General features: G+C 32.1%; 3 protein-coding genes across 4 annotated transcripts; all 3 read left to right on the top strand.

The window, feature by feature from the left end:
- Positions 1 to 587: 587 nt before the first annotated feature.
- Positions 588 to 3,393, top strand: LOC110669465 (uncharacterized). Its single transcript, XM_058142148.1, has 3 exons — positions 588 to 749; positions 905 to 1,144; positions 3,124 to 3,393. The coding sequence occupies exons 2-3, from the start codon at positions 959 to 961 to the stop codon at positions 3,208 to 3,210; spliced, it is 273 nt and encodes a 90-aa protein (XP_057998131.1). The 5' UTR covers positions 588 to 749; positions 905 to 958; the 3' UTR covers positions 3,211 to 3,393.
- A 1,931-nt stretch (positions 3,394 to 5,324) lies between these two features.
- On the top strand, positions 5,325 to 14,431 carry LOC110669466 (NAD-dependent malic enzyme 2, mitochondrial). 2 transcript variants are annotated; one of them, XM_058142143.1, is made up of 20 exons: positions 5,574 to 5,720; positions 5,837 to 5,933; positions 6,613 to 6,709; positions 6,892 to 7,010; positions 7,103 to 7,270; positions 8,319 to 8,447; positions 8,895 to 8,955; positions 9,097 to 9,200; positions 9,291 to 9,374; positions 9,488 to 9,594; positions 9,696 to 9,798; positions 10,113 to 10,220; positions 10,399 to 10,464; positions 11,226 to 11,298; positions 11,387 to 11,473; positions 11,878 to 11,932; positions 12,023 to 12,094; positions 12,780 to 12,842; positions 13,615 to 13,729; positions 14,083 to 14,431. In XM_058142143.1, coding segments are annotated over exons 3-20 (1,587 nt in total). In that variant the 5' UTR covers positions 5,574 to 5,720; positions 5,837 to 5,933; positions 6,613 to 6,708; the 3' UTR covers positions 14,155 to 14,431. The 2 variants fall into 2 exon arrangements, with proteins under 2 accessions (XP_021686839.2, XP_057998126.1); XM_021831147.2 differs by having other exon boundaries at positions 5,325 to 5,933.
- Positions 14,432 to 15,886: 1,455 nt separating this feature from the next.
- On the top strand, positions 15,887 to 17,498 carry LOC110669452 ((+)-neomenthol dehydrogenase-like). The gene is made up of 5 exons (XM_021831134.2): positions 15,887 to 16,014; positions 16,091 to 16,337; positions 16,502 to 16,576; positions 16,738 to 16,914; positions 17,013 to 17,498. Exons 1-5 carry the CDS (start codon positions 15,995 to 15,997, stop codon positions 17,388 to 17,390), a joined length of 897 nt encoding a protein of 298 aa, XP_021686826.1. The 5' UTR covers positions 15,887 to 15,994; the 3' UTR covers positions 17,391 to 17,498.
- The last annotated feature ends 7,732 nt before the right edge of the window (positions 17,499 to 25,230 follow it).

The following is a 25,230-nucleotide window of genomic DNA, read 5'->3' as shown; positions in this document are numbered from 1 at the left end:
GATGATGATGATAATGTTAATTAATGAACTTTGAAAGGAACATGTGTAAATGCAAATGATATTGAATCATAAAATTTGTTTCTGGGTTGAAGAATTGAATGAGTGTCCAATTCCAATTTCTTGCATTTTTTCTCTGTAGTGGAAACAAATGCCACAGGCTATATTCAGCAGCCAAATATCTCAAAATAGCTTCTCAGTTTTGAGTTATCTGGTCAGGCTTTGGGGCGCAAACTGGTTCGGGCCTGAATTACCAGTTCCATTTCCTGAAATCAGGGATCCGAGATTGGACCGCAAAATCTCCTCGATCCTGATTTTATTTCAGCTTTGATTCATTTCGATTTTAATTCAATCTACCATTTAACTTTTTTTTTTCCTCTTTTAAAAGAAACAAATTGAACCATCTGATTCCAATTTAATTCCTATCTGACTCAAAAGAGGAAAGAAACTGATTTCAGTATCAGTTTAGAATTTAGATTGGTCCGATTATAAATTTGAACAGACCGTTGACGGGTCTGGTTAGATGCTCTACCAGTGAACTAAATTGAAAATCCAAACAAATACCATCAATTGTACTTGAAGCCCATTAAATTTCAAGAATCGGGCCCAGAAATAGAAGCAAGCCAGTGCCTTTAGCTTTGCCACGTGCAGGGATTTGAAAAGACCAAACTGTCCTATCACCTTCTCCCCATGATCCCAGACCAAACCCCACTGGTGAAGGACTGATCCCGCTCTATTCAGCCACCTCTCAGGTGCTTAAGCTCTCTCTCTCTCTCTCTCTCTCTCTCTCTCTGCACTCTTATTTCCCAGCATTTTTGTTTGCTTTTTAAAATATTTTAGCTCTGCGCTAATCTGGTGATTTAGGGTTTTTTTATTGTGCATAAATTTTGTGATCCATTTCTCGCAGGCGAAGAAGGATTGGGAGAGATAACGAAGAGTGAACTAATAAAATCGATCGAACATGGGAGGAGGAGCAGAGCACGGTCACGGAGCTGATGGGTCCCATGGGGACTTCAGGGCGAAGGTGTGGAGCATGAGTGGTGGCCCATACTGCAGGCCCAAGCATTGGCGTCGCAACACCGCCATTGCTATGTTCGGCGTTGTCCTCATCTGCATTCCCATCGCCATGAAATCGGCCGAGCTGGAGGTATTTCCTCTCTCTTTTCGCCGGTAATTATTTTCATTTTCTGTCTAATCGCCGAGAAAATGCAGGAGAGTAACATTATATTTGATTTTTTTTCACTTTTTTTGGAGGCCTGTGGGATATAGTAAATGCTACTTTTTAATTAGACAATCACATCAGTTAGTTTAATCGATGATTAAATTCAGGATATTGGAAGGAATTGAATCATTGAATCCAGAATTCGAGCATTGGAACTATTTGAGCTCAGTGCCACATAAGTGGAGTTATTTTTCAATTGGGTTATTGGTAATTTGGTATTGGGTTCAATTGTAGTTTAGCAAGTATGGATGATAAAGCCTTACTCTTGAAAAGTGTTAAACTAAAGACAATGAATAGCTATGTTAGTGAGTTATATCTGTGCTCTTGTTTTCGACTGCATTGCTGCCTGCACCAACATAGGGATGATGGGATCTCTGCCTCCACCAACCAGTTCACATGCAGCTTCTTCAGCATTGCTAAGTATACTCTATTGCTATAACAACCATCATTGCCTATGTTTTCATCTACCTATGTGTGAGCACCAGTTTGCCTGTTTGGTGACATCAACCATGAAATGCTGTTGCATCCACCTTCAATAGCACAAATCTTTTTGTTTGTTTCTTGCCAATGACTAATGCTCAAATTAACAGTAACTTTAGTGGGCTGATGATCTTCCAACTTAACAAATATCTTTGTCTCCTTTTTGATGGTTTAGAGCCAAGGTAGCATAATATTTAGGGTTAGGCTTCTTATTGTACCTGATTTAACTACAATCAATCATATAAGTCTGTGGTCTTAGGGACATTTCTCCTCAAAGTAAAAGTAGCCTATAGATTATTTTGTAAATTACTAAAATCTACAAGCTACATGCTTGATTATGAAATGGTTATTGAATGGCAAGGTTTTTCCTCTGTCGCAGAGGTTGCACTTCTGCCCTGGTTCTTCAACACAGTGACAACTTGGTCACAGGATAGCTTGATAGTTTCTTGGTATGCTTTCATTGTCTGTACACCATTGAAGATTGATTGATGGTATGTAAATGTCCATTTATATCTTTGTCTAATGGGTTGCAACCTTAACCCTTCCTCTCAAGGGCAAAGGAACTACTTGATTGAGGTCAGTGGTGCAGCCTGATTTGGAATGGTAGGTTCTTTCCTGGATTCTGTTGAGAGAGTGTCATAAGAGTTAAAATGATCTCTTGCCATCAGATAGACATGAATATCGACATATAATTGGTTTCAAATTGCTGTGACGAAGGGTGGAGTTACAGCACGTGTGTGCATTATGGTGTTAAGTTCAATTTGGAAACTTTTGTTGCATGGATACACATAATATGTGGTATCGAGCTAGACATATCAATGCCTATATGTTTTTAATTATCTTGTTAGGTTCATGCTTTAGAGCTTAGATTGATGCGCTTCCTGGTAAGGGCCAATATCATGACCATGTAAATATTAGATAACTTTAGGATAAGCTTGATTCTGCAGTAGTTGCTAAGCAGAGGAGGGAACTGAGATGGAAGTATCTCCCTTATAAATTCAAATTTTAATTTATTTTAGGTGTAAAATTGGTTTTATTCCTAGTAAGTGTTCTTTCTCCTATGCTGCTTTTGATCTTAGTAGTGGTGATGAAGCATAAGAACTAAGAAGTTAACTGTTATCTTGTTGTATTCAGATTTATTTATTGTTTGGACATATGCATCCTTTTCTACTCATTAACAGAATAACATGCTTCATTTATTCTTTTATTGCATGTAAAAAGGGCTTTAGGGATTTTTTTTGTGGGAATTAGATACCAATTACCTTCACAAATTACCCTGTATTATCATACAATTGAGGTTTGTTGGAGTTGATGGAAGATTAGCTCAGTTAATTTGAATCACCTGGCCACAATTTGTTTGTGCACGCACCATTATTGTGCTCTTGAGATGATGATAAACAGCTAAAAAGATATTATTCTTGCAGCAACGCCCACATCATCCTGTTCGCCCAATTCCGTCACAGCTTTGGTGCAAGAACTTTGGTACTAAAGACTACAACGAAGTGAAGTGACAGTAGAAGTTGAATTGATCTATCTTGCATTGTGTCTAAGCAAGACTCTGTATCTTTTGATCCCGGATTTGAGCAACACTTGTTTTAGTTATATGCTAGAATAAGCTTTAAATCTACAACTTAATGAGTGGATTATCGATTTTGATTATATTGTTAATAAATTGCTGTCTATTTTGTTTTTCATATTGCTGAACTGATGTTACAATTTTGATATTGATGCTGTTTTCATCCATGTGTTGCTGTGGTTGAAAATTTTTAGTGGCATAAAGTTGACTCGGAGAATCAGTATTTGCAGGGAGAAATTAATCGACTAGACTACTAGGATAGCCACCGGTTCTGCATCGAAACTGATGGTTTGGTTTAAGACTCATGGAGATTGGAATCACACCATGGGGTTCTTCCTGGTTTCAGTTTCAGTTTGCTTTCAATTTCAGTTTCAATTCGAGTTAATTCTCTATTGATCAAATTCAACGAATTAAAATCTGATTTTGGTTCGAAATTGAACTGGCCTGGTTCGTTTGATTTAAGGCTGATTTTTGTTAATTTAGTTTTAATTAATTGTAATATGATTTATGCTGGTTCGATTTTAAAACGGAGTGTGGCTGGCTGTCCACTGTTAACCCACAAAGTTTAAGAGGAACAAAAAAAGTGAAAAGGGGACAATCCAATAAATAGACGAAAAGCAGTGGAGATTGAGTGAACGACTTCGGTTTTCAGCAACTGGAAAGTGAAGGAAAAGCAAAAGTATTCTCAATTCTGGAGACAATGGCATTGGCATTGGCAGGGGTTAAGTTCCTTGCTTTCACTTTTGCTTTCATCTGGAATCAAATTCCATTTAGCTGAGAATTTTACTAACACTACTCTAGTCCATTGAATGGTGAATTCTCGCCCGCCTTGGTATCAAGTTCTCCTAAAAATTTATTGCGTAAATTATTGATTAGTATATTTTAGAAACAAACCTCAATTCATTTTAATAATAATAATAATAATGTGATTTTGATTGTTAAAAATCGCTTAGCGCTTGATAATTGAATATAAGGTGATGAAGTGGAAAGGAATATGAGAAGGAAGCATAGAAAGATATCATATTATTGACTAGTTCAGAATAAAATCTAATAATGCAAAGAACTTCCCAGGTTAATCTCTAAAGACGAAGAATAAAGTAAATTAACCCCCACCAAACATTTGCAATATCCTACCCCAATTGCACCCAAGAATCTGTGATTTTATTCTTCATACACTATCAACCTCTCATTTTAATATACTCAGTATTGGTGCCCGTCACGCCCTCATTTTAAAACTCTATTCGATAATAATTTTTAAGATAACGTTTAGCATTTTGATCAGAGTCAAAATACTATTTTTTTATTTATACTATTTGGTGATATAATATTTCAACTAACTTTTAGAAGTTGATGGAGTGGTTTATGAAAAACTATTATTTTTAGCTTTTAGAGATTGAGAGAGCATTTTAACTAAAGTCAATAAGATTTTATTACTATTTTTACGTTCAACAGTTAATCCAACAGCTATCTTTACCAAACACTTCTATTTTAATAAATATATAAACAATTAACTACTAACAACTAATATATAATAGTTAACTGTTAGTAAAACATCTAACAGCTATTAAAATTACTAATCTTTTATTTTTCATAGTGTTTTTGATTTGTGATTCAAAAAGCCTTAATCGTTTCCAAACTAATAATTTTAATTTTTTCCATCCTCGTATGGTTTAAATTTAAAAAGAAAAATAAATTGAATGATCAATTTCAATAGTATTTTGGACCTCAAATTAAGTCTTGGCGGTTGAGCTTTTATTCCACAGCTTGACATTCCAGCTACCGCTATAAGAATTAGAAGTACTTCTTCACGCTACATGTTTTTATTTAATTTAGTATTTTATGCAAAAAAAAAAATATTAAATATACATGATATATTAAAAAGAAGTAGTATAATTTAGTTTATAAATTTATTAAAATTACTTAAATATGTAATAAATAAATAATATAAAATTTTGTAAAACTTTGTTTTGAAAAAAAAGAATATTACATTTAGCACCTCGGTATGAAGAATTGTCCTTGTTCATTTAATTTACCCTTCAAAGCAACAGTCATCCTCGACTCGTTACCCATGTAACTAGCCCAAGTCATATATTCCTTATACTGATGCCTCCACAGCCCGCATTTTCTCCGGGTAGCGGATGGCACGTCCTCTTCGGCTCTTGAGCCTGAGTTCTGTAACTGCCCGCGCAATTCGGGCAGCTGTAACATCCTTCCTGTCAAGTCTCAACAGCTTCTACTTTCACAGACAAGACCATAGACAGAGCAGGAAAGTCGCCAAAACCATTGTATGATAATAAAAAATTATAAATAAAAAAAGAGAGCTAGAGCTACCTATAAATAAAACCCAGGCGTGGACTCATTTTTACGCAATTTTTCACTTCACTCTCTGATCTCTGTTTACGAGAGAGTCCGTGTGGTTTAAGATACTGTGAAATTGATTTTCGAGTTTGTTTTCTTTGGATTGATTTTTTTTTTTAAAATTTTTTTGGAGTTTTCGTTTAGTTAGATCTTCGATTTTTAGGGCACAAAATGTGGAAACTTACGCGATTCGCGTCTTCCAGTTTGCGCCGATCACGGAGGTTCTCGACGGCGATACCTGGTCCATGTATTGTTCACAAGCGTGGTGCTGATATTCTCCATGATCCTTGGTTCAATAAGGTTATGCATTGTTAGGTCAATTCTTTTGGTTTTCAGCTTATAATTGTAGCATTGTTTTTGAAGTGGTTGTTCCCTTGCTTCTGGTTTTCTTTCTTTTTGCTTATTGTTGTTATGCTAGCAAATAATTGGTACGCCTAAGACAAAAGGAGTTTAATTGATGATTATTGAAGTGTTTTGTTTGGTTTCTTAGCGATTTGGATGCCACTTGTTTACAACTTCTCTGAATTGGAGATTAAGTTGAGTGTGAAATTACATAGGATGAGAGAATTGTAGTAGAAATTGTTCTATGATGTGTTATATGTCAGCCCTAAGACTTTTGAACTTAAGCGGCAACTGATGTGAAATCTTGGCTGGTAACTAAATTTAAGTGGCAACATATATTTCATATTGTTGAATTTTATAAATTTTATGCGGTTCCACCCACAATAATTTTATCCATAGGGATGATTTGCCCACAATAATTTGCCTCGTGCCTTAGATGTTCAAGTGTCAGTGTTGATCACTGATTCTGATGATTGTATTGGAGAGGCTTGTTTTTGGACTAGTTACTTGTGCTACATGAATCTTTTGGGCTACCTCCAATTTTTAACTAGCAAAATGATGCCCATAAGTGTAGAAAGATATACGTTTATATGTGCTGATCATGCAAAGCCTTTTCTCTGCTCTCTCTCTCTCTCAGGATACTGGGTTTCCCTTGACTGAAAGAGATCGACTAGGGCTGCGAGGCCTCCTTCCACCTCGTGTTATATCATTTGAGCAGCAATATGCTCGTTTTAGTAAGTTAGATTCCTACCTTCTTGAAGCTATTATTTACTTCTTGCTCAAGTATTGTGCTAATAACATTTGTCAATTCTTTTTGCTTTATTATATGTTTATGCCTTTTATTGTTATTGCGTGTATTTGTTGTTAGTAATTTGGTATCAAATGATTTATTGTGTACTGTTACTTGAATTTTTAGTGGAGTCATATCGATCGCTGGAGAAAAATACTCAGGGACAACCAGATGGTGTTGTATCATTAGCAAAATGGAGGATCTTGAATAGACTTCATGATAGGAATGAGACACTATACTATCGAGTAAGTTCTATGGAAAATTATAGCCTGAATATATTAGGGTATTAGTACAATTTATTGTACTCTAAAGTGACTCAGTTATCTTTCCTCTCCAGGTCCTTATCGACAACATCAAGGATTTTGCTCCGATAATATACACTCCAACTGTAGGGCTGGTATGCCAAAATTATTCAGGCCTATTTCGACGTCCCCGTGGAATGTATTTTAGTGCAAAGGATAAAGGAGAGATGATGTCAATGATCTATAACTGGCCAGCTCAGCAGGTATGCTATGAACCAATACCGAGCGGTGTAGAGAAAATGCAATTTCCCTTTTGTTTATCTCCCTTGTTGAAAACTCAAAAGCATTTTAATCTCTATTATTATCTTTTGGTATCTATTTATTTATTTCATATGAAGTAGTAGCAATTTTGATATGAGGAAAATGAAGATGTTTTGAGTCACAGAAACAGCATTCTGTTAGAGAAGTTGACACATTCCCTTAGCATATAAGCTCTGCCAGAGGAGCAGCAAATTCAAGAATTTGAAATCTAGTCTTCTCCAGATTACCCAAAAAAAAAAAAAAAAAAGCACAAAAAAATTTAATTTAATGCACTCATCTCATCACAATTGTCCATTGTCTTTTTCATTATGGCAGAAAATGCTAAATATATAACTATAATGGTATGGCTTAATATGACTCAAGCTTGGTTTAGGCACTTGGTATATAAACCCAAGGTCACCATATTTTCCTTAATGGGGGATTTTATTTTTCCATTGCAAGAAATGGACTAAATGGAGTCATATTACTTTCACGAAAAATGAAGACAAGGACAAGTAGGGTCTTTGAGAAAGAAGTTTTCTTTATCTCTTTTAATGCTAACCGAGTCCGTGGAAGAAATGCTATGGATAACTTTTCCTACATTACTATACTATATTACTGTCCTTGAATGTTAGATCGTCAACTAGGTTTTAACTTATCTATGTCTTGATATATCTAGATTCTATTTCATTGGAAAATGCAGGGATTTGATTTTTCCGATTCATTTGTTGCTAGAATTTATAAGCATAATCTGACTACTCTCAGCATGCACATATCTATTCCAAAAAGTTTAGCTTTTCTTTTTCCCTGGACTGACTTTAGGTTAAATTATATTATGCATGTTGCTATAATGGCACTGTAAGCATAGAAGCATATCTAAGGAGAACTTCGAGTAACCTGTGGATGCTTTGCCATGTTATTACATGGGAGCTTTATTATACACAATGTAATAAAGACAGTGTTCTACTCACACTTGTGATACAATGGGTTTTTTCCCCCTTTATGTTGCAGGTGGACATGATAGTCCTAACAGATGGAAGTCGTATTCTTGGCCTAGGTGACCTTGGTGTTCAAGGAATTGGTATACCCATTGGAAAGCTTGATATGTATGTTGCTGCTGCTGGTTTCAACCCACAGAAAGTAGGTATCTCATTCTCTCTGTGTATGTATGTAAGCATGCGATATTCATGCCATTTGCCTTTCATACGTCTCATACATTTGTTGTACTGCTGACACAAGAGATTTACTATGCTTAATAAAATAATGTGCCAGTGGCTATGATGCCTAATGATAGTTCCCTACAGTGGCTTATTTAGCTCTATCTAAAATTGTACAAGTAGAATTTTCCCATTATTTCCGCTTATGTATCATGCTTGCATAAATAAGTATTGCAAGTGGAGTTCCCTGAAAATATGGCCATAAAACTCTGAAGATTTGGATGACTGTAAAACTCTGAAGATTTGGAGTCTATTTTAACTTTGAATATCATTTTTAATTCTTCAACGATTTTATCTTTTTCCCATATTCTTGGTTTACCTACTGATTTTGTGATAACTTCTATTATTCAACTATATCTATGTCGATCAGATACTACCAGTTATGCTGGATGTTGGTACAAACAATCAAAAGCTACTCGAGGATCGTCTTTGTGAGTAAAATTTTACATGCTGCTTTTTGTTTAATTTTTTTCTTGTTTTATTGGAGAATAAGTAGATAGACTAAGAGCTTGTGAAACGTTTCTCCCTAACAAATTATGAAGTTATTTTGTTCACATGACTCTGTTTGACAGATTTAGGACTTCGACAACCTAGGCTGGAAGGAGAAGAGTATCTATCTATTGTTGATGAGTTCATGGAAGCTGTTTTCACGCGTTGGCCCAAGGCCATTGTACAGGTTTGTTTCTTCTAAAAGAAGTGTTGCCTTTTGTGTTTATGTATAAGTTTTGGTCATGCCATAACTTGGTGGTTTGGATAATCTTATTAGTTTGAGGATTTTCAAATGAAGTGGGCATTTGAAACGCTGCAAAGATATCGTAAAAGGTTTTGCATGTTTAATGATGATATACAGGTGAGTACAGCTGTGATATTTTGCTAGATTAGATGTATTGTAATGCAGTGGGCCACAATCTATCGTGAGGGCCTCTGCGGTTATGGCAGTTGTGCTTACTTTGTGATGTACAGGGAACTGCTGGTGTTGCACTTGCAGGATTGCTGGGGACTGTGAGAGCGCAAGGACAACCATTGTCTGACTTTGTGAACCAAAAGATAGTTGTAGTTGGTGCTGGGAGGTACTTGCAAAAGATCAATTTTGATGATGTAAATTCTGGGCTTGCATATAAATTATGTTATTTGCACGTGCTAATTTGTCCATTTTTTTTAATGCTTACAGTGCAGGACTTGGCGTCCTGAATATGGCTATAGAGGCTGTTTCAAGGATCTCTGGGAAAAATGAAGGTGCTGTAAAGAATCGATTTTTCCTACTTGATAAAGATGTAAGGTTCTACGCTTTTGACTTTCCAATATGGTAGCAGGTGCCTTATCCTTGATAATGCATGATATTACATATCTGATGAATTTTTAGATGATCGACTTAAGTACTTAACTAGTAATGTCTTTTAGCCTGTATTCGTTAAGTAGTTTGTACTTCTTAGTTGGAATCTATATTATCAACTTTTACATCATTTCATATACATGTCATGAGATTTTTTCTGTATCATTTATTTCCTCTTGTTTGTAATTTTTTATTTTTCTGAAATATTTTTTATTGTTGCTACTATTTATATTATTATTACTTTCTCTAATGAAGGGTCTCATCACAAAAGAGAGGAAAAACATTGATGCGGCAGCAGCACCATTTGCTAAAGACTTAAAAGATGTTGAGGGGCTTAGGGAGGGAGCTAGTCTAGTTGAAGTTGTAAGACTCCTAGAGCTCCTTTACACAGACTTAATGAGTACAAGGCTGATATTTTATGGCACAAAAAGCATTAGTTTGAACTACTTAACTTTAGAGTTATGTTTCTTATTTGTAAAGTCATGCATGCTCATTTTATAGTTGTAAGAGTTCTGCTTGCTGAGAGATAAATGTTGTTCAGGTTAAAAAGTTAAAGCCCCATGTGCTTCTTGGGTTGTCTGGAGTTGGTGGGATCTTTAATGAGGAGGTAAAATCCTTATTCATGCTTTGTGATTTCATATTTCTTCATAAATAGTTATTTGATAGAAGTGGCTGAAAAAAATGCACATTGCTACAACTGGTTGTGATTCTGCACTATTTCATGAGTTCCATTTGTCTAATTTTGTTGAATATGTATGTTGCTATCATGTTTGAGCAATATAATTTGCTATGCCATCTGATTTAAATGTTGTCTTATGTCCTTTTTGTAAAAGAAATTGTTGGTAGAGCTGTTATTAAGAAAATCAGCTGCTTAAATATGTTAGCTAAATGGTATTAAAAATTGATTTAAGGTTAAATTTGATATGTTTTAGTCATAAGAACTCCAAAATAGCTGCACGGCTTTTTTCGAACTGCTACATCTCAAATTACGCTTTTCAAAAAAAAAAACACATTTTGGCATCCCAATCACAATTCCAAATGGAGCCTTGTAATGTGCTTCAGTAATCCTTTTTTTTTTGTTTGTTCTGTTGCAATGGCATTGGCATTTGACGCATTCCCCCAAAATTTTTGCTTTGAAAGTGGAATAAATTTGTTGTTGAGAAATAAGTGCAATTGCATGTGCATTGGAGAAAGTACTAAATTTGTTGCTAAGACAGAAGCACAGATGCATTAGTCAGATTAGTTTTTGAAATTAACTTTGATTTCCATCAACTATTTGTTTTCTAGAAAATATTTCTTTAATTTTAACTCATATTTTTATATTTCCTGATCTTGTTTCATATAATTTTTGCTTGGAATATGAATCAGGTCCTCAAGGCCATGCAAGAATCTGATTCAACTAAACCTGCAATTTTTGCTATGTCAAACCCTACAATGAATGGTTTGTTTTGTTGAATCCTGCATGCTTCCGCAATTTACACAGCAGTTGGTTTTTTATGTTGACATCATCTTTGTATTCTCTGGAGCAGCTGAATGCACTGCTGCTGATGCTTTCAAACATGCTGGAGAAAACATAGTTTTTGCAAGTGGAAGCCCATTTGAAAATGTTGATCTTGGTATTGTTTCTTATTGATGTTTATCTTGTTTGGAGATATTTTGACACCATATGATGAAAGCAATTATCAGGGTTCTTTACTGAGAAAATTATAAAGGATCGCCCAAGATGTGGCTTATTTACACTTTGATCTTCCCCTTTTTTAAATGTAATCCTTGAGCTTTTATAAAACTTGACAATCTGGTCCATCAGATTAAAATGATCCAAACTTTGCAGTGGTCCGACATATAATGTAAAAGAATTAAATGTTATTTTCAAAGTAAAAGATGGCTGAGTATGAATTACTACCTTGGGGGTGGGGGGGGGGGGGGTGTGGTGGGGTGTATAATTATTCCCTTGTAAATTAATTGTTAATGCATCTATATTATTGTATAAAGTTTTTTATAACATGCATGTGTTTTGCAGGAAATGGAAAAGTAGGGCATGTAAATCAAGCAAACAATATGTACCTGTTTCCTGGGTTTGTATTCTCCTATTGTATCTTTATTTTTGAACTTTTGTCAATTATGCTTAAAAGTGACATTTATGTATATTTTGTTGCTGTTGTCAGGATTGGTTTGGGAACTCTTCTTTCAGGTGCACGGATTATAACAGATGAAATGTTGCAAGCAGCTGCTGAATGGTATAGAATTTATGAATTGCTGCTTGCTCCTTGCGCTAATGAACTTGTTTTATTTGTTTATTTTTTTGTACAATTGGCTCCTACACACTTATTCTATTTTAATTGAGAGCTTTATAGTTGGTGTAGAAGAAAGCTTAGGAAACTGTTGGATTTAATGGCCTCTGACTCATCATGATAAATGGGTGTGCATTCTCAAATAATTTATAAGTTTATTGCCTTGAAATTGTGTAGAATTCATGAAATTCCACCATGAGAGTTGGGTTCTATTTTTCTTGTTGGGCTCTTTTTTTCTATGTTCTTAATACACTCCCTGCATGTTTGAATGTGCCAATCTTATAGGGTTAGTAATGAATGTTATGGTTTCAATCATGCATCCTTATTGATTGCGATATTTGTACCTTGATCGATTTTGCAAATTGTTTTGTTGGAAGTGAGGGCAACTTAGATGGGCTGTAGCATTTTGTGTTCCGTCATGTTTCTCAAACATTTGTGTAGTGAAAATATCACCTAGTGACCTAGATATTTAAAAGCAGCATCTTACTTATGTACAAAATTTTCATGTGCCCACTGTTGTATCTATAAAGTGAAAAGGATAAGTTGAAGGATGTGCTGTGTTTTTTATGAGATCAAAAGGCCTGAAAACTTTTTTCAGCAATGAATTGCTGACATGATATTATTTTTACAGCCTCGCATCTTACATGACAGATGAGGAAATCCAGAGGGGCATATTATATCCATCTGTTAATAGGTAATATTTCCAGCTCTCAGTGATTACTTTTTTGGAGGTGGATGATGAAAACTTGTGTTCTGTTGTTTTTCCTTATAGATTATCAGTAGTTTCTCACAATTCAATCACCACCCTCATTTCCACAACTTATGTGCATGCTACCATTACTTCGAAAACCATTCCTTTTCTATGATACTGGGACCACCATGGTAACTATCACTATCACTACCAACAGCACATTCTACCATCGGCACTACTGACACAAGTACCGTTGATTCTAAATTAAGAAAAGATAATAAAGAAGGCTTCAAAATTGTGTGAAAATTTTGGTTCTGGTTATTAATTTTGAGTAATTTGTTGTCTAACTTTATGTGATTACTGATCATTTAATTCTGCATTTCATGTCAAATGAGATCATTTACTTTTTGGTAAATTTCTATCAAGCCACCAAAGTCAGACGACCCAATATCTGATTGGATCATTTAATTATTGGTTATCATAGTATCCCCATTCACGACTTCTAGGCATATAAAGAGGGAAAAAAAAACATTTAATTAAGACGTAGTTGGTATATATATATTGTCTTGGCTTGTTCACAAGTTTTCATCATAACAAAAGGTCAATCTCTCTCTCTCTCTCTCTTTTGTAGTTTATATTTTTTGAATAACTGCAACTTGTAGTTGGTATATTTTGTCTTGGCTTGTTTGTAAGTTTTCATCATCACAATAGGTCTGTGTGTGTGTATGTGATGGTTTTTTTCTTGTAGATTGATACCATATTGTGCATAATGCAGTATTCGACACATTACGGCTGAGGTTGGTGCTGCTGTTTTACGAGCAGCTGTTGCAGAAGGTTTGGCAGAAGGACATGGTGATGTGGGCCCCAGAGAGCTCAAGAACATGTCTAAAGTATGTTACCTTGATTATAATAAAAAAATGCATCCGCTTCTTTTATATGAAAAAAAATGGCAAGTAACATTATACATACCCAGGGGAGCATTAATTTTAAATGATTTTCCTTAAGAGCATTTTGTAGATCGTTTGTAAAACATATATTTATATTTTTCCTTTACTAATAATTAGTATTTGCAACTTGAAAGGCAATAAGAATGACACAAGGAAATTAACTATTCTTTTGAACAGCGTATAATTGGATGTTTATAAGCCTTTCTCGTGTATAACTGCTGTGAAAACAATGTCTCAAACGTATCATCTATTTTTATTTATTTATTTATTTATTTTTAATCGGATTCTGGTTGCAGGAGGAGACGGTGGAATACATCTCGCGCGACATGTGGTTCCCAGTTTACAGCCCTCTTGTTCATGAGAAATAAGGCTTCTTTGACCTTTCATTGTCTTTCCTTAGGAGGGTATTTTTCTGCAACTTGGGCATGAAGTTCTGCAGTTAGCTATAATATTCTTTTTATGTTATCCTGAATTCATAATTTGCTAACTTAAAGTAGATGGGCAAGTTATGAAAACAGGAACAGCCCACCGTAATTTCTGAATTTGTTAATCTGCTTGAACTATGATCTGGCAGCAACAACATCGATTCATGTATATTTTCAATTATTTTCTGGAGATTTTTTCAGAATTAATTGTTTCTTTAAATTTTGTTTATACAAGTGAAAATTAATTTATTAATTAAGGAAAGAAAGGAAATCAGTTAAAAATAATTGAGGAATTTCTTACTAAAATGGATGAAAATTTAACTTATTAATTAAGAAAAGAAATAAAATCAATTAATTGTTTGTTAACAAATTTTCTATTAAAACGGGTGAAATTAACTTATTAATTAAAAAAATAAATTAAAAAATTGTTTTCATTAACTGTTGTGTAAAAATTTAAAAGATAAAAAATATGGAATTTTTTATTAATTAAAATGTTAACTAATTTGATCTTTTGGCATATTAACTTTATATATATATATATATATATATATATAGGTTTTATCTAAATTAGAAATTATAACAAGTGTTGTGTCTTGTTTGGTTTAGTAATTTCCGTTTGGACATAGCTCACAAGTGTGCGTGTCCCATTGGGACTGTTCCATATCACTCTGAGAATCTGAAAAAAGTCGACTATTTATTGAGCAGGCCATGGTTCGGTTACCACCAGGCTATCGCGTGGTAGCCTGATGTTTAATTTAGTGAGATAGTCCTGTCTCACCTCGATTTTAATTTTTGGCATCAGCATTGAAGATTAAATATTGTCTCTGCTCATAGTGCCAAAGAAAGCCGGCAACAAGTTATTTAGTGATTCATCTCATAATTTTATAGGATGTCATCTCGAATTTAGTAATAGGTCCTTCATATCGGGAGGGTTAAATCGAGGACAATAATCAGTGATCCTAAGCTTTAAGCCAAAAGGGGTTATGACCGTCATACCTTGAGAGCCCTCATTTTTTGCTGCTAAAAAAGAAAAAGGGCTATGGTTCAGTTTGAAATTTGAATCGAATTGATTTTGTTGAACTTAAAATTAAAATTAATTATAATTAGCCTTAAATCAAATTAAAATCAGATTTCATTTAATTTAAAATTAATTTTTCTTTTCAAAAAATATTTTAAAAAAATCTGAATATTAAATTTGATCAAAACTAAAACCAAATCAAAGTCTTATTGAGATTAAAACCAAACCAGAATTGAGACAATCCTGTGATTTCAATCCCACTAAACCTTGAACCGAAACCAATCACTAATTTATTTTGATGAATTAAAAAACGGTGATGAGTGAAAGGGCCAAGTTTGTTTAATCTGCATCGACTAAGGAACTTGTTGACATACGAATCTGACAATAAAATCAATTATTATATTTATCACCACCATAGGTGTTTTCTTGGAGACCTCACAGCTTATGTGTCTACTACGATGGATTTGCTTGAGCAATTGAAAGTGATTTAGGAATTGTCATCAATGGCGTTGGATGTTGTGGAGAGACAGTCAGGAACTTCTTGGATTAATTTATATTAGGAATCAGAATCTTAAATTCCAATAAACGAATTAAAGAAACAAACAATATAATTATTATTATTATTTAGAAAGTTTTTTAATTATTTATAAATTTTATTGATTTGGGAAAAGCTCAGAATGCAATGGTAAAATTTGAGATTTTTTTTATTCCGTTTAAGAACAGGTTCTACTCTCCTGGTGCTCATATCTCGATTTCTCATCATCTATGGCAGAATCAACTAGAAGGTAGCAATCAGTTGCTATCAATGTGATTTCCAAAACTTCCCATCATTCCCCTCTGATCTTTTTTCTTTTTGGTCAGGTGTGCAGTTGTTACAGGGGCAAACAAAGGGCTCGGATGGGGAATAGTAAAACAGTTGGCATCAAATGGAATCATGGTGGTATTGACAGCCAGAGACGAAAAGAGAGGTCTTGAAGCTGTTGAAAAACTCAAAGGGTTTGGTCTCTCTGATCATGTGGTTTTCCATCAGCTTGATGTGACGGACACTGCAAGCATTGCATCACTGGCAGAATTCATCAAGACCCAATTTGGAAAACTTGATATATTGGTATGTCCGAGACACCGCTTCCTCATATCCTGCAGGCTGTACTGTAGATGGCCATTTTCAGCTCCTTGTTTCTTCATGAGAGTGTGCTGCTTTGTCTTTTTTTCTTTGGACTGCCATCAAATCTTAAATTGGAAAGAAACTAATACCTTCTAGTTATTGAACAGGTGAACAATGCAGGAGTTGGAGGAACCACGATAGACTACGAGAAATTAGCAACTTTGAGCATTTCTGGAACCGAGGTAAGTCCTTCCCATAGGATTTATTTTTCTCCATCAAACTGATAATCGAGTTTAGAATTAGATCCAATTTAAAGAAGCTTTAGCAAAGGCTTCTTTACCTTTTGTTTAGCCAAATGCTCCAAGTAAAACTAGTTAACTCGAGTTGTTTGTCATTTATGTAGGAAGATGTGCAGAATGTTTGGAGTAAAGTATTGATCCAAAACTACGAATTAGCAGAAGAATGCCTCAACGTAAACTACTACGGAGCGAAAAGAACAGCTGAAGCTCTTATTTCCCTGCTCCAGCTATCCGACTCTCCAAGGATTGTGAACATTTCTTCCACCATGGGAATGTTGAAGGTACAATACTGACGAACTTGGCTTGAAATCATGAGTTAGCTCAAGTAGTAGATAATTTAACGCAAGTTTCTTGTCATATATGTTATGTATCTTTTCAGTATATATCCAATGAATGGGCTAAAGGAGTGCTAAGCGATGCTGATAGGCTTTCAGAGGATAGAATAGATGAGATTTTGAGTAAATTCCTGAGAGATTTCAAGGAGGATTCTTTAGAAACCAAGGGGTGGCCTACGTTTCTGTCAGCCTATATAATCTCAAAAGCAGCCATGAATGCTCACACGAGGATTCTAGCCAAAGAGTACCCCAATTTCTCCATCAACTGCATATGTCCTGGCTCTGTGAAAACAGATATGACTAATGACAAGGGCATGTTTTCTGTTGAAGAAGGAGCTGCATATCCTGTGAGATTGGCGCTGCAGCCTCATGGCGGACCTTCTGGTCTCTTCTTTCTTCTGGATCAGCCACATTCTTTCTGATAATATAATTTGTACTTAGAAATAAAAATAACAGAAGTTGTAACTTTATGACTCAAATTGAAATTATGCTATGCTCAATAGTTGTGACGTTAATTAATCAAGATAAAATATGCAAATTGTCCTAAATTCGATTCATTGTGAACTATTGATTAAGTATTTACTGTAGTATTGAAGTCTCATTATATGATCATTGAAAAAAAATCTTTTTATTAAAATAAGTAAATATTAATTTATTTTATTCTAATTAAAGTATTATATTTACTTGTAGCTAATTTATTTTATTTTAAACTATTCAGTATTATAAATATAATTATTAAATTCGAATTGAACGGACCCGATTGAATTGATCAATTCAATTATTCAATAATTTTTTTTAAGTATTGATATAGAGAATGAAACTCAAAATCTCTTAAAAAATTTTAAAAATCAAAATCAATTAAGCTAATTTAGTAGTTATATATTTTTTATTTTAATATATTTATTTTAACATATACTTTATATTTCACAAATATTAAAAATAGGATTATATATTTATATAAAAAAATTATATATTATATTTCTTAAATACTTTCATATGAAATTTAAAAACATTATTAAAATTTATATAAATATAACTTACTAAAAGTTAAAGTTTTATTTAAATAATTAAAATTTTAAATATATATAAATAGTTTATAAATTGGCTTTATTAATATTTTAAATATATAAATAGTTTAAAAAGTAAGATAATTAAAATTTTATAAATTGTATAAAGATAAAATGTGGATATAAAAATTTTAAATAATCTTCGACTATTAATTTAATTATTTAAAAATTATAATAAAATAATAATTAAAAAATTATTATTTTACAACTCAATTTTTTTTTAAGAACAATCAAAATAAATAAAGAGAGAAATTATATGATATATTATAAAATCATGAGAAATCACAGTGTATTGAAATTTGGAAGGGAGCAGTGAAATTTAAAAGGAAAATCAGTATCCAGCCTTCTTCAGAATGTATATGGGCCCACCTTGACCAAGTTGTTATATGGGCCCACTGGAAGACATTGAGAAATGGGTTGGTGGAAATTTCATGCCACAATAAAACTGAGAGGACTACTCCAGATCCGAACTTTTTTTTTTTTTTTTAACGCTCTTTAAATTCCGTTTCCAAATTCTGGTTCGGAAACTGATACAACCAAGCTGCATATTACTCACTGGTAAGGTGAATAATCGTTTTTAATCCAAAGCAACAATTTTCTTGGTTTGAATTGTTCGCTTCTATTGCTTCTCTAGTTCTCGTCCTGCGTTTGGTTGCTAGGATTTCAATTCTGCTGCTGCGTCTATTTCCAATTTTATGTGCCAATCCTGGTTCTCGAGTAAAATTTGTTTGCAATTTTGTTGTTTTATTTAGTTCCAATGGCTGTGATAAAGCCAGGTTTGATTGCTTTATCTGTTGTTGATGGGACTCTTACAGCACCAATAAAGCTAACCAATTTCTTCTTTCCTTTTTGTTCCCTTGGATTTTAATGAATTTTCTTTTATTAGCTATAATAAGACTTAAGAAAGTTACAACTACTAATTCATTGAGTTGCAGCGCAAAAGCCAAAATTTGTCTGCTGTTTGTTAGACTATAAATGTGGAATTGACTCTTTGTTTAATGTTTTCAATTCAAACTCCAGGTGGCCACTTCAAAGATGTTAAAGAGTTCAGGCAGGAACTCCAGAAAGCATGCATCGGTTTAAAAATTTATTGCTTTTGTGTGTTTGTGTTTTCTTCTCCACCATTCATCGAGTGTTTACCACATACATGATAGTAGCTTTGCTCGACTGAAGGTTGTTTCTGTGGGAGTGGTGGGTGGATCTCATCTCTCTAAGCTTGGCAAGACAGGTTCATTAACTAGTGGCAAGACAGGTTCATTAACTAGATCTTCAATTTATGGTTGTAGAAGTTCCTTGGAGCCGATGGTAATGGACAACATAGTAAAATTAGGAAAACTACACTTTTATTTAGTAAATAATAGAATTATTATTATTATTATTATTATTATTATTATTATTATTATTACTTAAAATCCTACTAGAATTTAAAGAGGTATATTATATTAAGATGAAGGAAATTAATATTATAAATAAGATAATAGTGAAAAGGTTATTCGGCTTTACTTATAAGACTTTCACCTATTGCAAAGAAGGTGAACCACCTAAAATTTAATATTTTATGTATTTATTTTATTTATTTATAATTTACATGCTTTTACGATGCATAAATTGGCATTAGAACTTGAAAATGATATTGGTGAGTTTGATTAAAGGTGAAGTTGCACGTGTAGAGTTAAAGAATTGGAGATTTGAAGGATTCGAGCTCAAATATGAAGATTTGATGGTTGAAAACACCTAAGGACTCAAGTATGTAATGGTTAAATGATTTTTTGAGTCAATGTGAATATTGTTAGAATTATGACTCAATCCTAATAAATTTTGAAGAAATATATTTTCTTATTTGAGTGGAAAAAATATTCCTCAATAAGTAGAGTATTATTTCCTATATTATGTAGTTTTCTTATTTTAGACTCCGTTTATTTTAGGGAAAATAACTTGTATATGAAAAATATTTTTCGTGAAAATATTTTTTACTGTTTGATTGTAATTTTAAATTAACGATATATATTTATTTCATATATGTACAAGTGTGTTTACATTTTAATAAAATTGTCAAAATTTAGAAAATGAAAAATGACGTTCTCTTTTAAAAAATGAAAGTCATTTTTCTTAAAGATGACTTAGTTTTTCTTTTGATCAGGAAAATATTTTCTGTTGATCAATTTTTCTAAGTACTCAAAACACCAAAAAATGTGAAAAATATTTTCCAAAAAAATACTTTCTATAAAACAAACGAAACCTAATATTATTTTTAAATTGAGTACCATTCCTAATTAGATTAGAGTTAAGGGGCTGACACTAATAGGAGTATGATGAAAGGTTATTTAGCTTTGCTAACTGCTGAGGAGTGGCTTTTATCCATTGAGAAAAATGATACTTACCAATTACAGTACCATGGAGAAAGAGAGGCCTTGCCTCAAGGTTTGCAATTTCATAAAGGAACAAAGGTTTTGGCCCAAAGTGAAGAATAGCATAGTCTAAAAGGAATGAATTATTGTCCATTGTAGTTAAAAACATCATTTATAATATAGTAATTAAAATAGTAAATACATTAGGTTATGTCTAGAGAAGAATGAGATAAACTAATTAATATATTTACTATGAACGGTTATTGTAAGGGTTTTCTTTAATATAATTAGGATAAAACGTAAAATAACTTTGAGCCTGTAATTGATATTATTTTATCAATAGTGGAAGATGACATATGCTCATGATGTAATCCTATGCGCAGATGATGAATCACGTAAATATTAATATATTATATGTTTGCTTTATTTTTTTTACAATTTACACGCTTTTGCGTATTATTATTATAGGAAATATTTATTTCTACAACTTAGTTTTTCCTATATGCTTCCATAAGTGAAAAGCATATAAATACAGACTTCAATTTTAAGATTGGTATTATTCTATGAACAAATTTTTTTTTTAACTTTTTTTAATTATTTTATTTATTTTTGCTTTTTTTCAAAATATATGAAAATGATATTTCGCAGCAACAATTTCTTTTTACTGTTTTAAGTTTTTCTGTTTTTAATTTTTTAACTTTTTTTTTTTTTTGTTTTACTAGAATACCAATCCACTCAATGTTACATTTCCTCTATTGACTCCACCACACACACGAGCACAGCCTTTTACTTTAAGTGTTTTTTTTTTTATTTCAATTTATTTTAATTTTCAATTATTTAGCTATAACTTATATAATTATTTTATTTTTTATATTAATTTATTTAATTTATTTAACTATGTAATTATTAGATTTATGCTAATTATTATTTTTTTTATTAAAATGACTTTATTTATATTATTGCAGTATACATATACACTAAAATTATATATAAAATCACTATTCATAGAAAATAATAACTTTAGAAATAATTGTACTTTTTTGTCATGACCCAATCTCACAGGCCGGACTAACCTGGACTGGTATAAAACCCCCGAGGCACATAGTAAGCTTTACTGTTCTCAAATCCATAATTATGGTCAAAATTAAGGTCCAACATGTAAATAAAATAAAATATTATATTTTTATTTGAGTCAACCCAACTCAATACCTATCAGAAACTAAAGCTAGGCAGCCAAGCTCAACCTTGATACCATCATTTATAAACTATTAAAATATCATAAAAATATTTCATTCATCAATACCAAAAATATATAATCTAATGTCACAGCGGAGTTCTAGTTATTAAATATATAATTAAATAAATAATAAGTAGACACAAAAACTTATTAAACTAAGAAGTACAAACTGTGAAAGAAAAATACAGGTTAGACTCAAAGAAATAAACACGCTCCTCCTACAACTGGAAAAAATATTTGAACAGGAATAAGTGTTCGATTCAGAGAGTGTAGACCCTTATTTTGTGATAAGTATGTGCATTGAGGCTATGAGAAACCGATGATGAAAAATTATATGACTGTAAGATGTAATTGGAGGCATAAAGCTAAATCATTAATTCCGTGACATGATCTTGAAAAAAAAATAATATATTTTTTTGAGAAATTAATTTAATTAAATTTAATATGGATAATTCTTAAATGGACTTAATTAAATTTAATTGGGCCCCATGAGCCTAAGAAAGTCTAGTTAGAAATTTTAAATAGGACCTATTTAATTTATTTTATGAAAATTAAAAAAATATATATCTTTTTCTCTATCCTTCTCCCATACAAACTTTCTCTCGCCCTTAGCCCCACTCTCTTCCTCACTCCCTATTGATGCCGCCCCATTTCCCTCTCTTCCTATTTAATTGAGCATCATGGGTCTAAGAAAACCTAGTTAAGAATTTTAAATAGGATCTATTTAATTTATTTTCTGAAAATTAAAATAAGAAAATATTTTTTTCTCTATCCCTCTCCCATACAAACTCTCTTTCCCCCTTGGCTCCATTCTCTTCCTCACTCCCTATTAGTGCCGCCCCCTTTTCCTCTCTTCCTATTGGTTTAAAAATCACACCCATATCACAGTCTCACCCAAATTCTGTAATCCTAGTTTTTTAAGTTATATGAACTTTATCACCCTAAGACTCCAAACTCTATCACACCTCTCTTTTAAAACCTTATAAATACCCTACTGGGCAAGAAAAAAAAAAGGAGGGGGGGGGGGAGAAATATTCAGAAAATTCAGAGCTATTTAGAGATATTCAAAACTCTTTTAGTTCTTTCATTTTTTTTTCTTTTCTTCAAGAAGATTTTCATGCAAGATTTCTTGAAGGTTAGTTTTTGTTGTTTTTTTTTTCAAGATCTATGCCACGTAATATTTAATTCTATATTCTTTGTCTTTTAATTTATCTTGCATATTCATATGGATCGTGTAATCATGTTTAATTTGAGGGGATACACAACTCTGTATATATTTAGTTTTCTGTCTCTCATGTTTTTATTATTTTTTATTATTTTCTGAATTTGTAAAAATTTTAGTAAAATTATATTCATATTTTTCACAAAATTCTATTAATTTTTGTCACGACCCAAAATTCTGAGCCTTCACCGGCGCATAATTTAAGTATTCTTAAATCATGCAAGCCTTATCAGAGTACCTTGAATGAATATATTGTCACTTACTAATCCCAAAAAAATAGACAAAATCCAAATAAACAAAAAACTGAATAAATATTATAAATATCTCATAAGTAAACTGCGGAGTCTCTACAGATTTCAAATAAAAACTTAAATTGTTTAATAAACTAAACTAATTATTAGCCCGAGGAAACATGAATTCGGGCATACCATGAGAACAAATAAAAAATTGTCCATCTTCAGAAAATGGACTGAATATTTGGATCAGCTACAGAATTCTACTGATCTGAAACAGATAACAGATAGAGAAAACGTGGTTTAAGCTAATGCTTAGTGAATGATAATAATAGCACAGAACAGAACAGGAATAGGCAGACGCTTGATTAATTTCACAATAAATTTTTTATCCAATAAAATCATGCTCATGTTATCAAAATCATTAATAAAATAATTTCATAAAATATATAAATAAAAGAAATTTATTCAATAAAAATTTTATGGTACGATGCACCAGGGTGATGATACCCCACATCACCAAAGGTCAGATGGGAAGCGCGCTACCAGATATTAGATACTTTCCTCCTCCTTCACAGATATCAATGCATATGATACTAATGCAAATCATAAATTGCAATGATGCATGACTCGACAATGCAACCTAATACCGTGATAGTCCACACGATGGAGCCAGATAACAAATACAGATACTAGGCATAGATACCAATTCAAAATAAAAAAATCAATTTGTACAAATCAATCAAAATCGACAAAAAAAAATTTCAGATAGCAAATAATAATTGATAGTACAATTCCAATAGTTTATTTTAATAATTTCAGAGAGTCAATAAGATCAAATCAATCTTAAATCAATTCAGTGTAACACATCGTAAATTTTAGAGTCAAATATCAATCAATATAAAGACAGTAAAGGCCTGTTTCTGGGATCCTAATGGCTCTAATGTAGAGATAATTGACAAAATCAATTATTTAATCAAAATCGAAGTAAAATTCAATAATAAAATAAAACTCTAGAACCTCACATGTAAAATAATTGTTAAAATACTGATTTAAAATTTCATTTAATAACAATTTTAATGCTAAGGAATTTTAAAAGGGACTAAAACGATGTCATGTACTATAATTATCACTCACCTTAAACTTCTAAGACAATAGTTATTTTCAATGCAAGAGACAATTTCAACTGACAGATTGAATATTCGAATCTCCTACACACCCAAAATATAAAAGAAAAATATTAAATAATAATAAAATTATATATATATATATATATATATATATATATATATATATAATTTTATTATTGTCCAATTTTTTTGTATATATATATTTTTTGTGTATATATATATATATATATATATATATATATATTTTAATAACAATTAATTATTGTCCAACAGTAATTATGATCAACCCAATTCAATACCAATTATCAAAGAAAAAAAAATAAATTTCTAGAGTAGTTGTAACAGATCAAGGAAAGAAAATAAAATTAGATTCACTCATTATTGAACAAAGAATGAGAATTTTTACCTTGAAAACAGAATCGAAGGTGATGAATTGAGAAGTAAAATTTTAGAAATTCTCTGCGCATATCAGATTATAAATCATAATATATATATATATATATATATATATATATATATATATATATATATATATATATATATATATATATATAAGATGATGAAAATACCTGTTGAGAGTATTTAGTAGAAAAAGGAAGTGACAAACAGGTTTTGAGAACAAAATTTAGCAGAAGAGATGATTAGGGTATATATATTTTAAGAGTTCTATTAGATGTAGAATGGGATAAGAGTTATTATTGAATTGAGTTGTTCAGATTACAGACGTATATTTAATTTTGAAAATAATATATATATAAAAATAAATAAACAGGCCATCCAATAAAATATTCTTTATTTTATTTTATTATTATTTTTTGTAGATAAAAATTTTAAATTATTGTTAGATAATTAAAATAAATAATTAATTAAATAGATAAATATTGGGTTTCCACATACTTCACCCCTTAAAAGAAATTATGTCCCCAAATTTAAACAGACAAAATTCTAACCTTAAGAATCAAATAAGTAGGGATATTAAGCTTGCATTTCAGATTTTGCCTCCCATGTGGCCTCATTATTTGAGT

The sequence above is a fragment of the Hevea brasiliensis genome, chromosome 2 (assembly GCF_030052815.1).
Source record: "Hevea brasiliensis isolate MT/VB/25A 57/8 chromosome 2, ASM3005281v1, whole genome shotgun sequence".
Lineage (NCBI taxonomy): Eukaryota > Viridiplantae > Streptophyta > Magnoliopsida > Malpighiales > Euphorbiaceae > Hevea > Hevea brasiliensis.
The sequence above is the reverse complement of the archived record's forward strand: the minus strand, read 5'-3'. Positions and strand labels throughout refer to the sequence as shown.

Coding starts and splice junctions, on each gene's coding strand:
- LOC110669465 (XM_058142148.1), top strand. CDS start 959: ATGGGAGGAGGAGCAGAGCACGGTCACGGAGCTGATGGGTCCCATGGG. Junction 1,145..3,123: donor TGAAATCGGCCGAGCTGGAG/GTATTTCCTCTC, acceptor TTATTCTTGCAG/CAACGCCCACATCATCCTGT.
- LOC110669466 (XM_021831147.2), top strand. CDS start 5,805: ATGTGGAAACTTACGCGATTCGCGTCTTCCAGTTTGCGCCGATCACGG. Junction 7,011..7,102: donor ATGAGACACTATACTATCGA/GTAAGTTCTATG, acceptor TTTCCTCTCCAG/GTCCTTATCGACAACATCAA. Junction 8,448..8,894: donor CTGGTTTCAACCCACAGAAA/GTAGGTATCTCA, acceptor TATGTCGATCAG/ATACTACCAGTTATGCTGGA.
- LOC110669452 (XM_021831134.2), top strand. CDS start 15,995: ATGGCAGAATCAACTAGAAG. Junction 16,015..16,090: donor ATGGCAGAATCAACTAGAAG/GTAGCAATCAGT, acceptor CTTTTTGGTCAG/GTGTGCAGTTGTTACAGGGG. Junction 16,338..16,501: donor TTGGAAAACTTGATATATTG/GTATGTCCGAGA, acceptor GTTATTGAACAG/GTGAACAATGCAGGAGTTGG.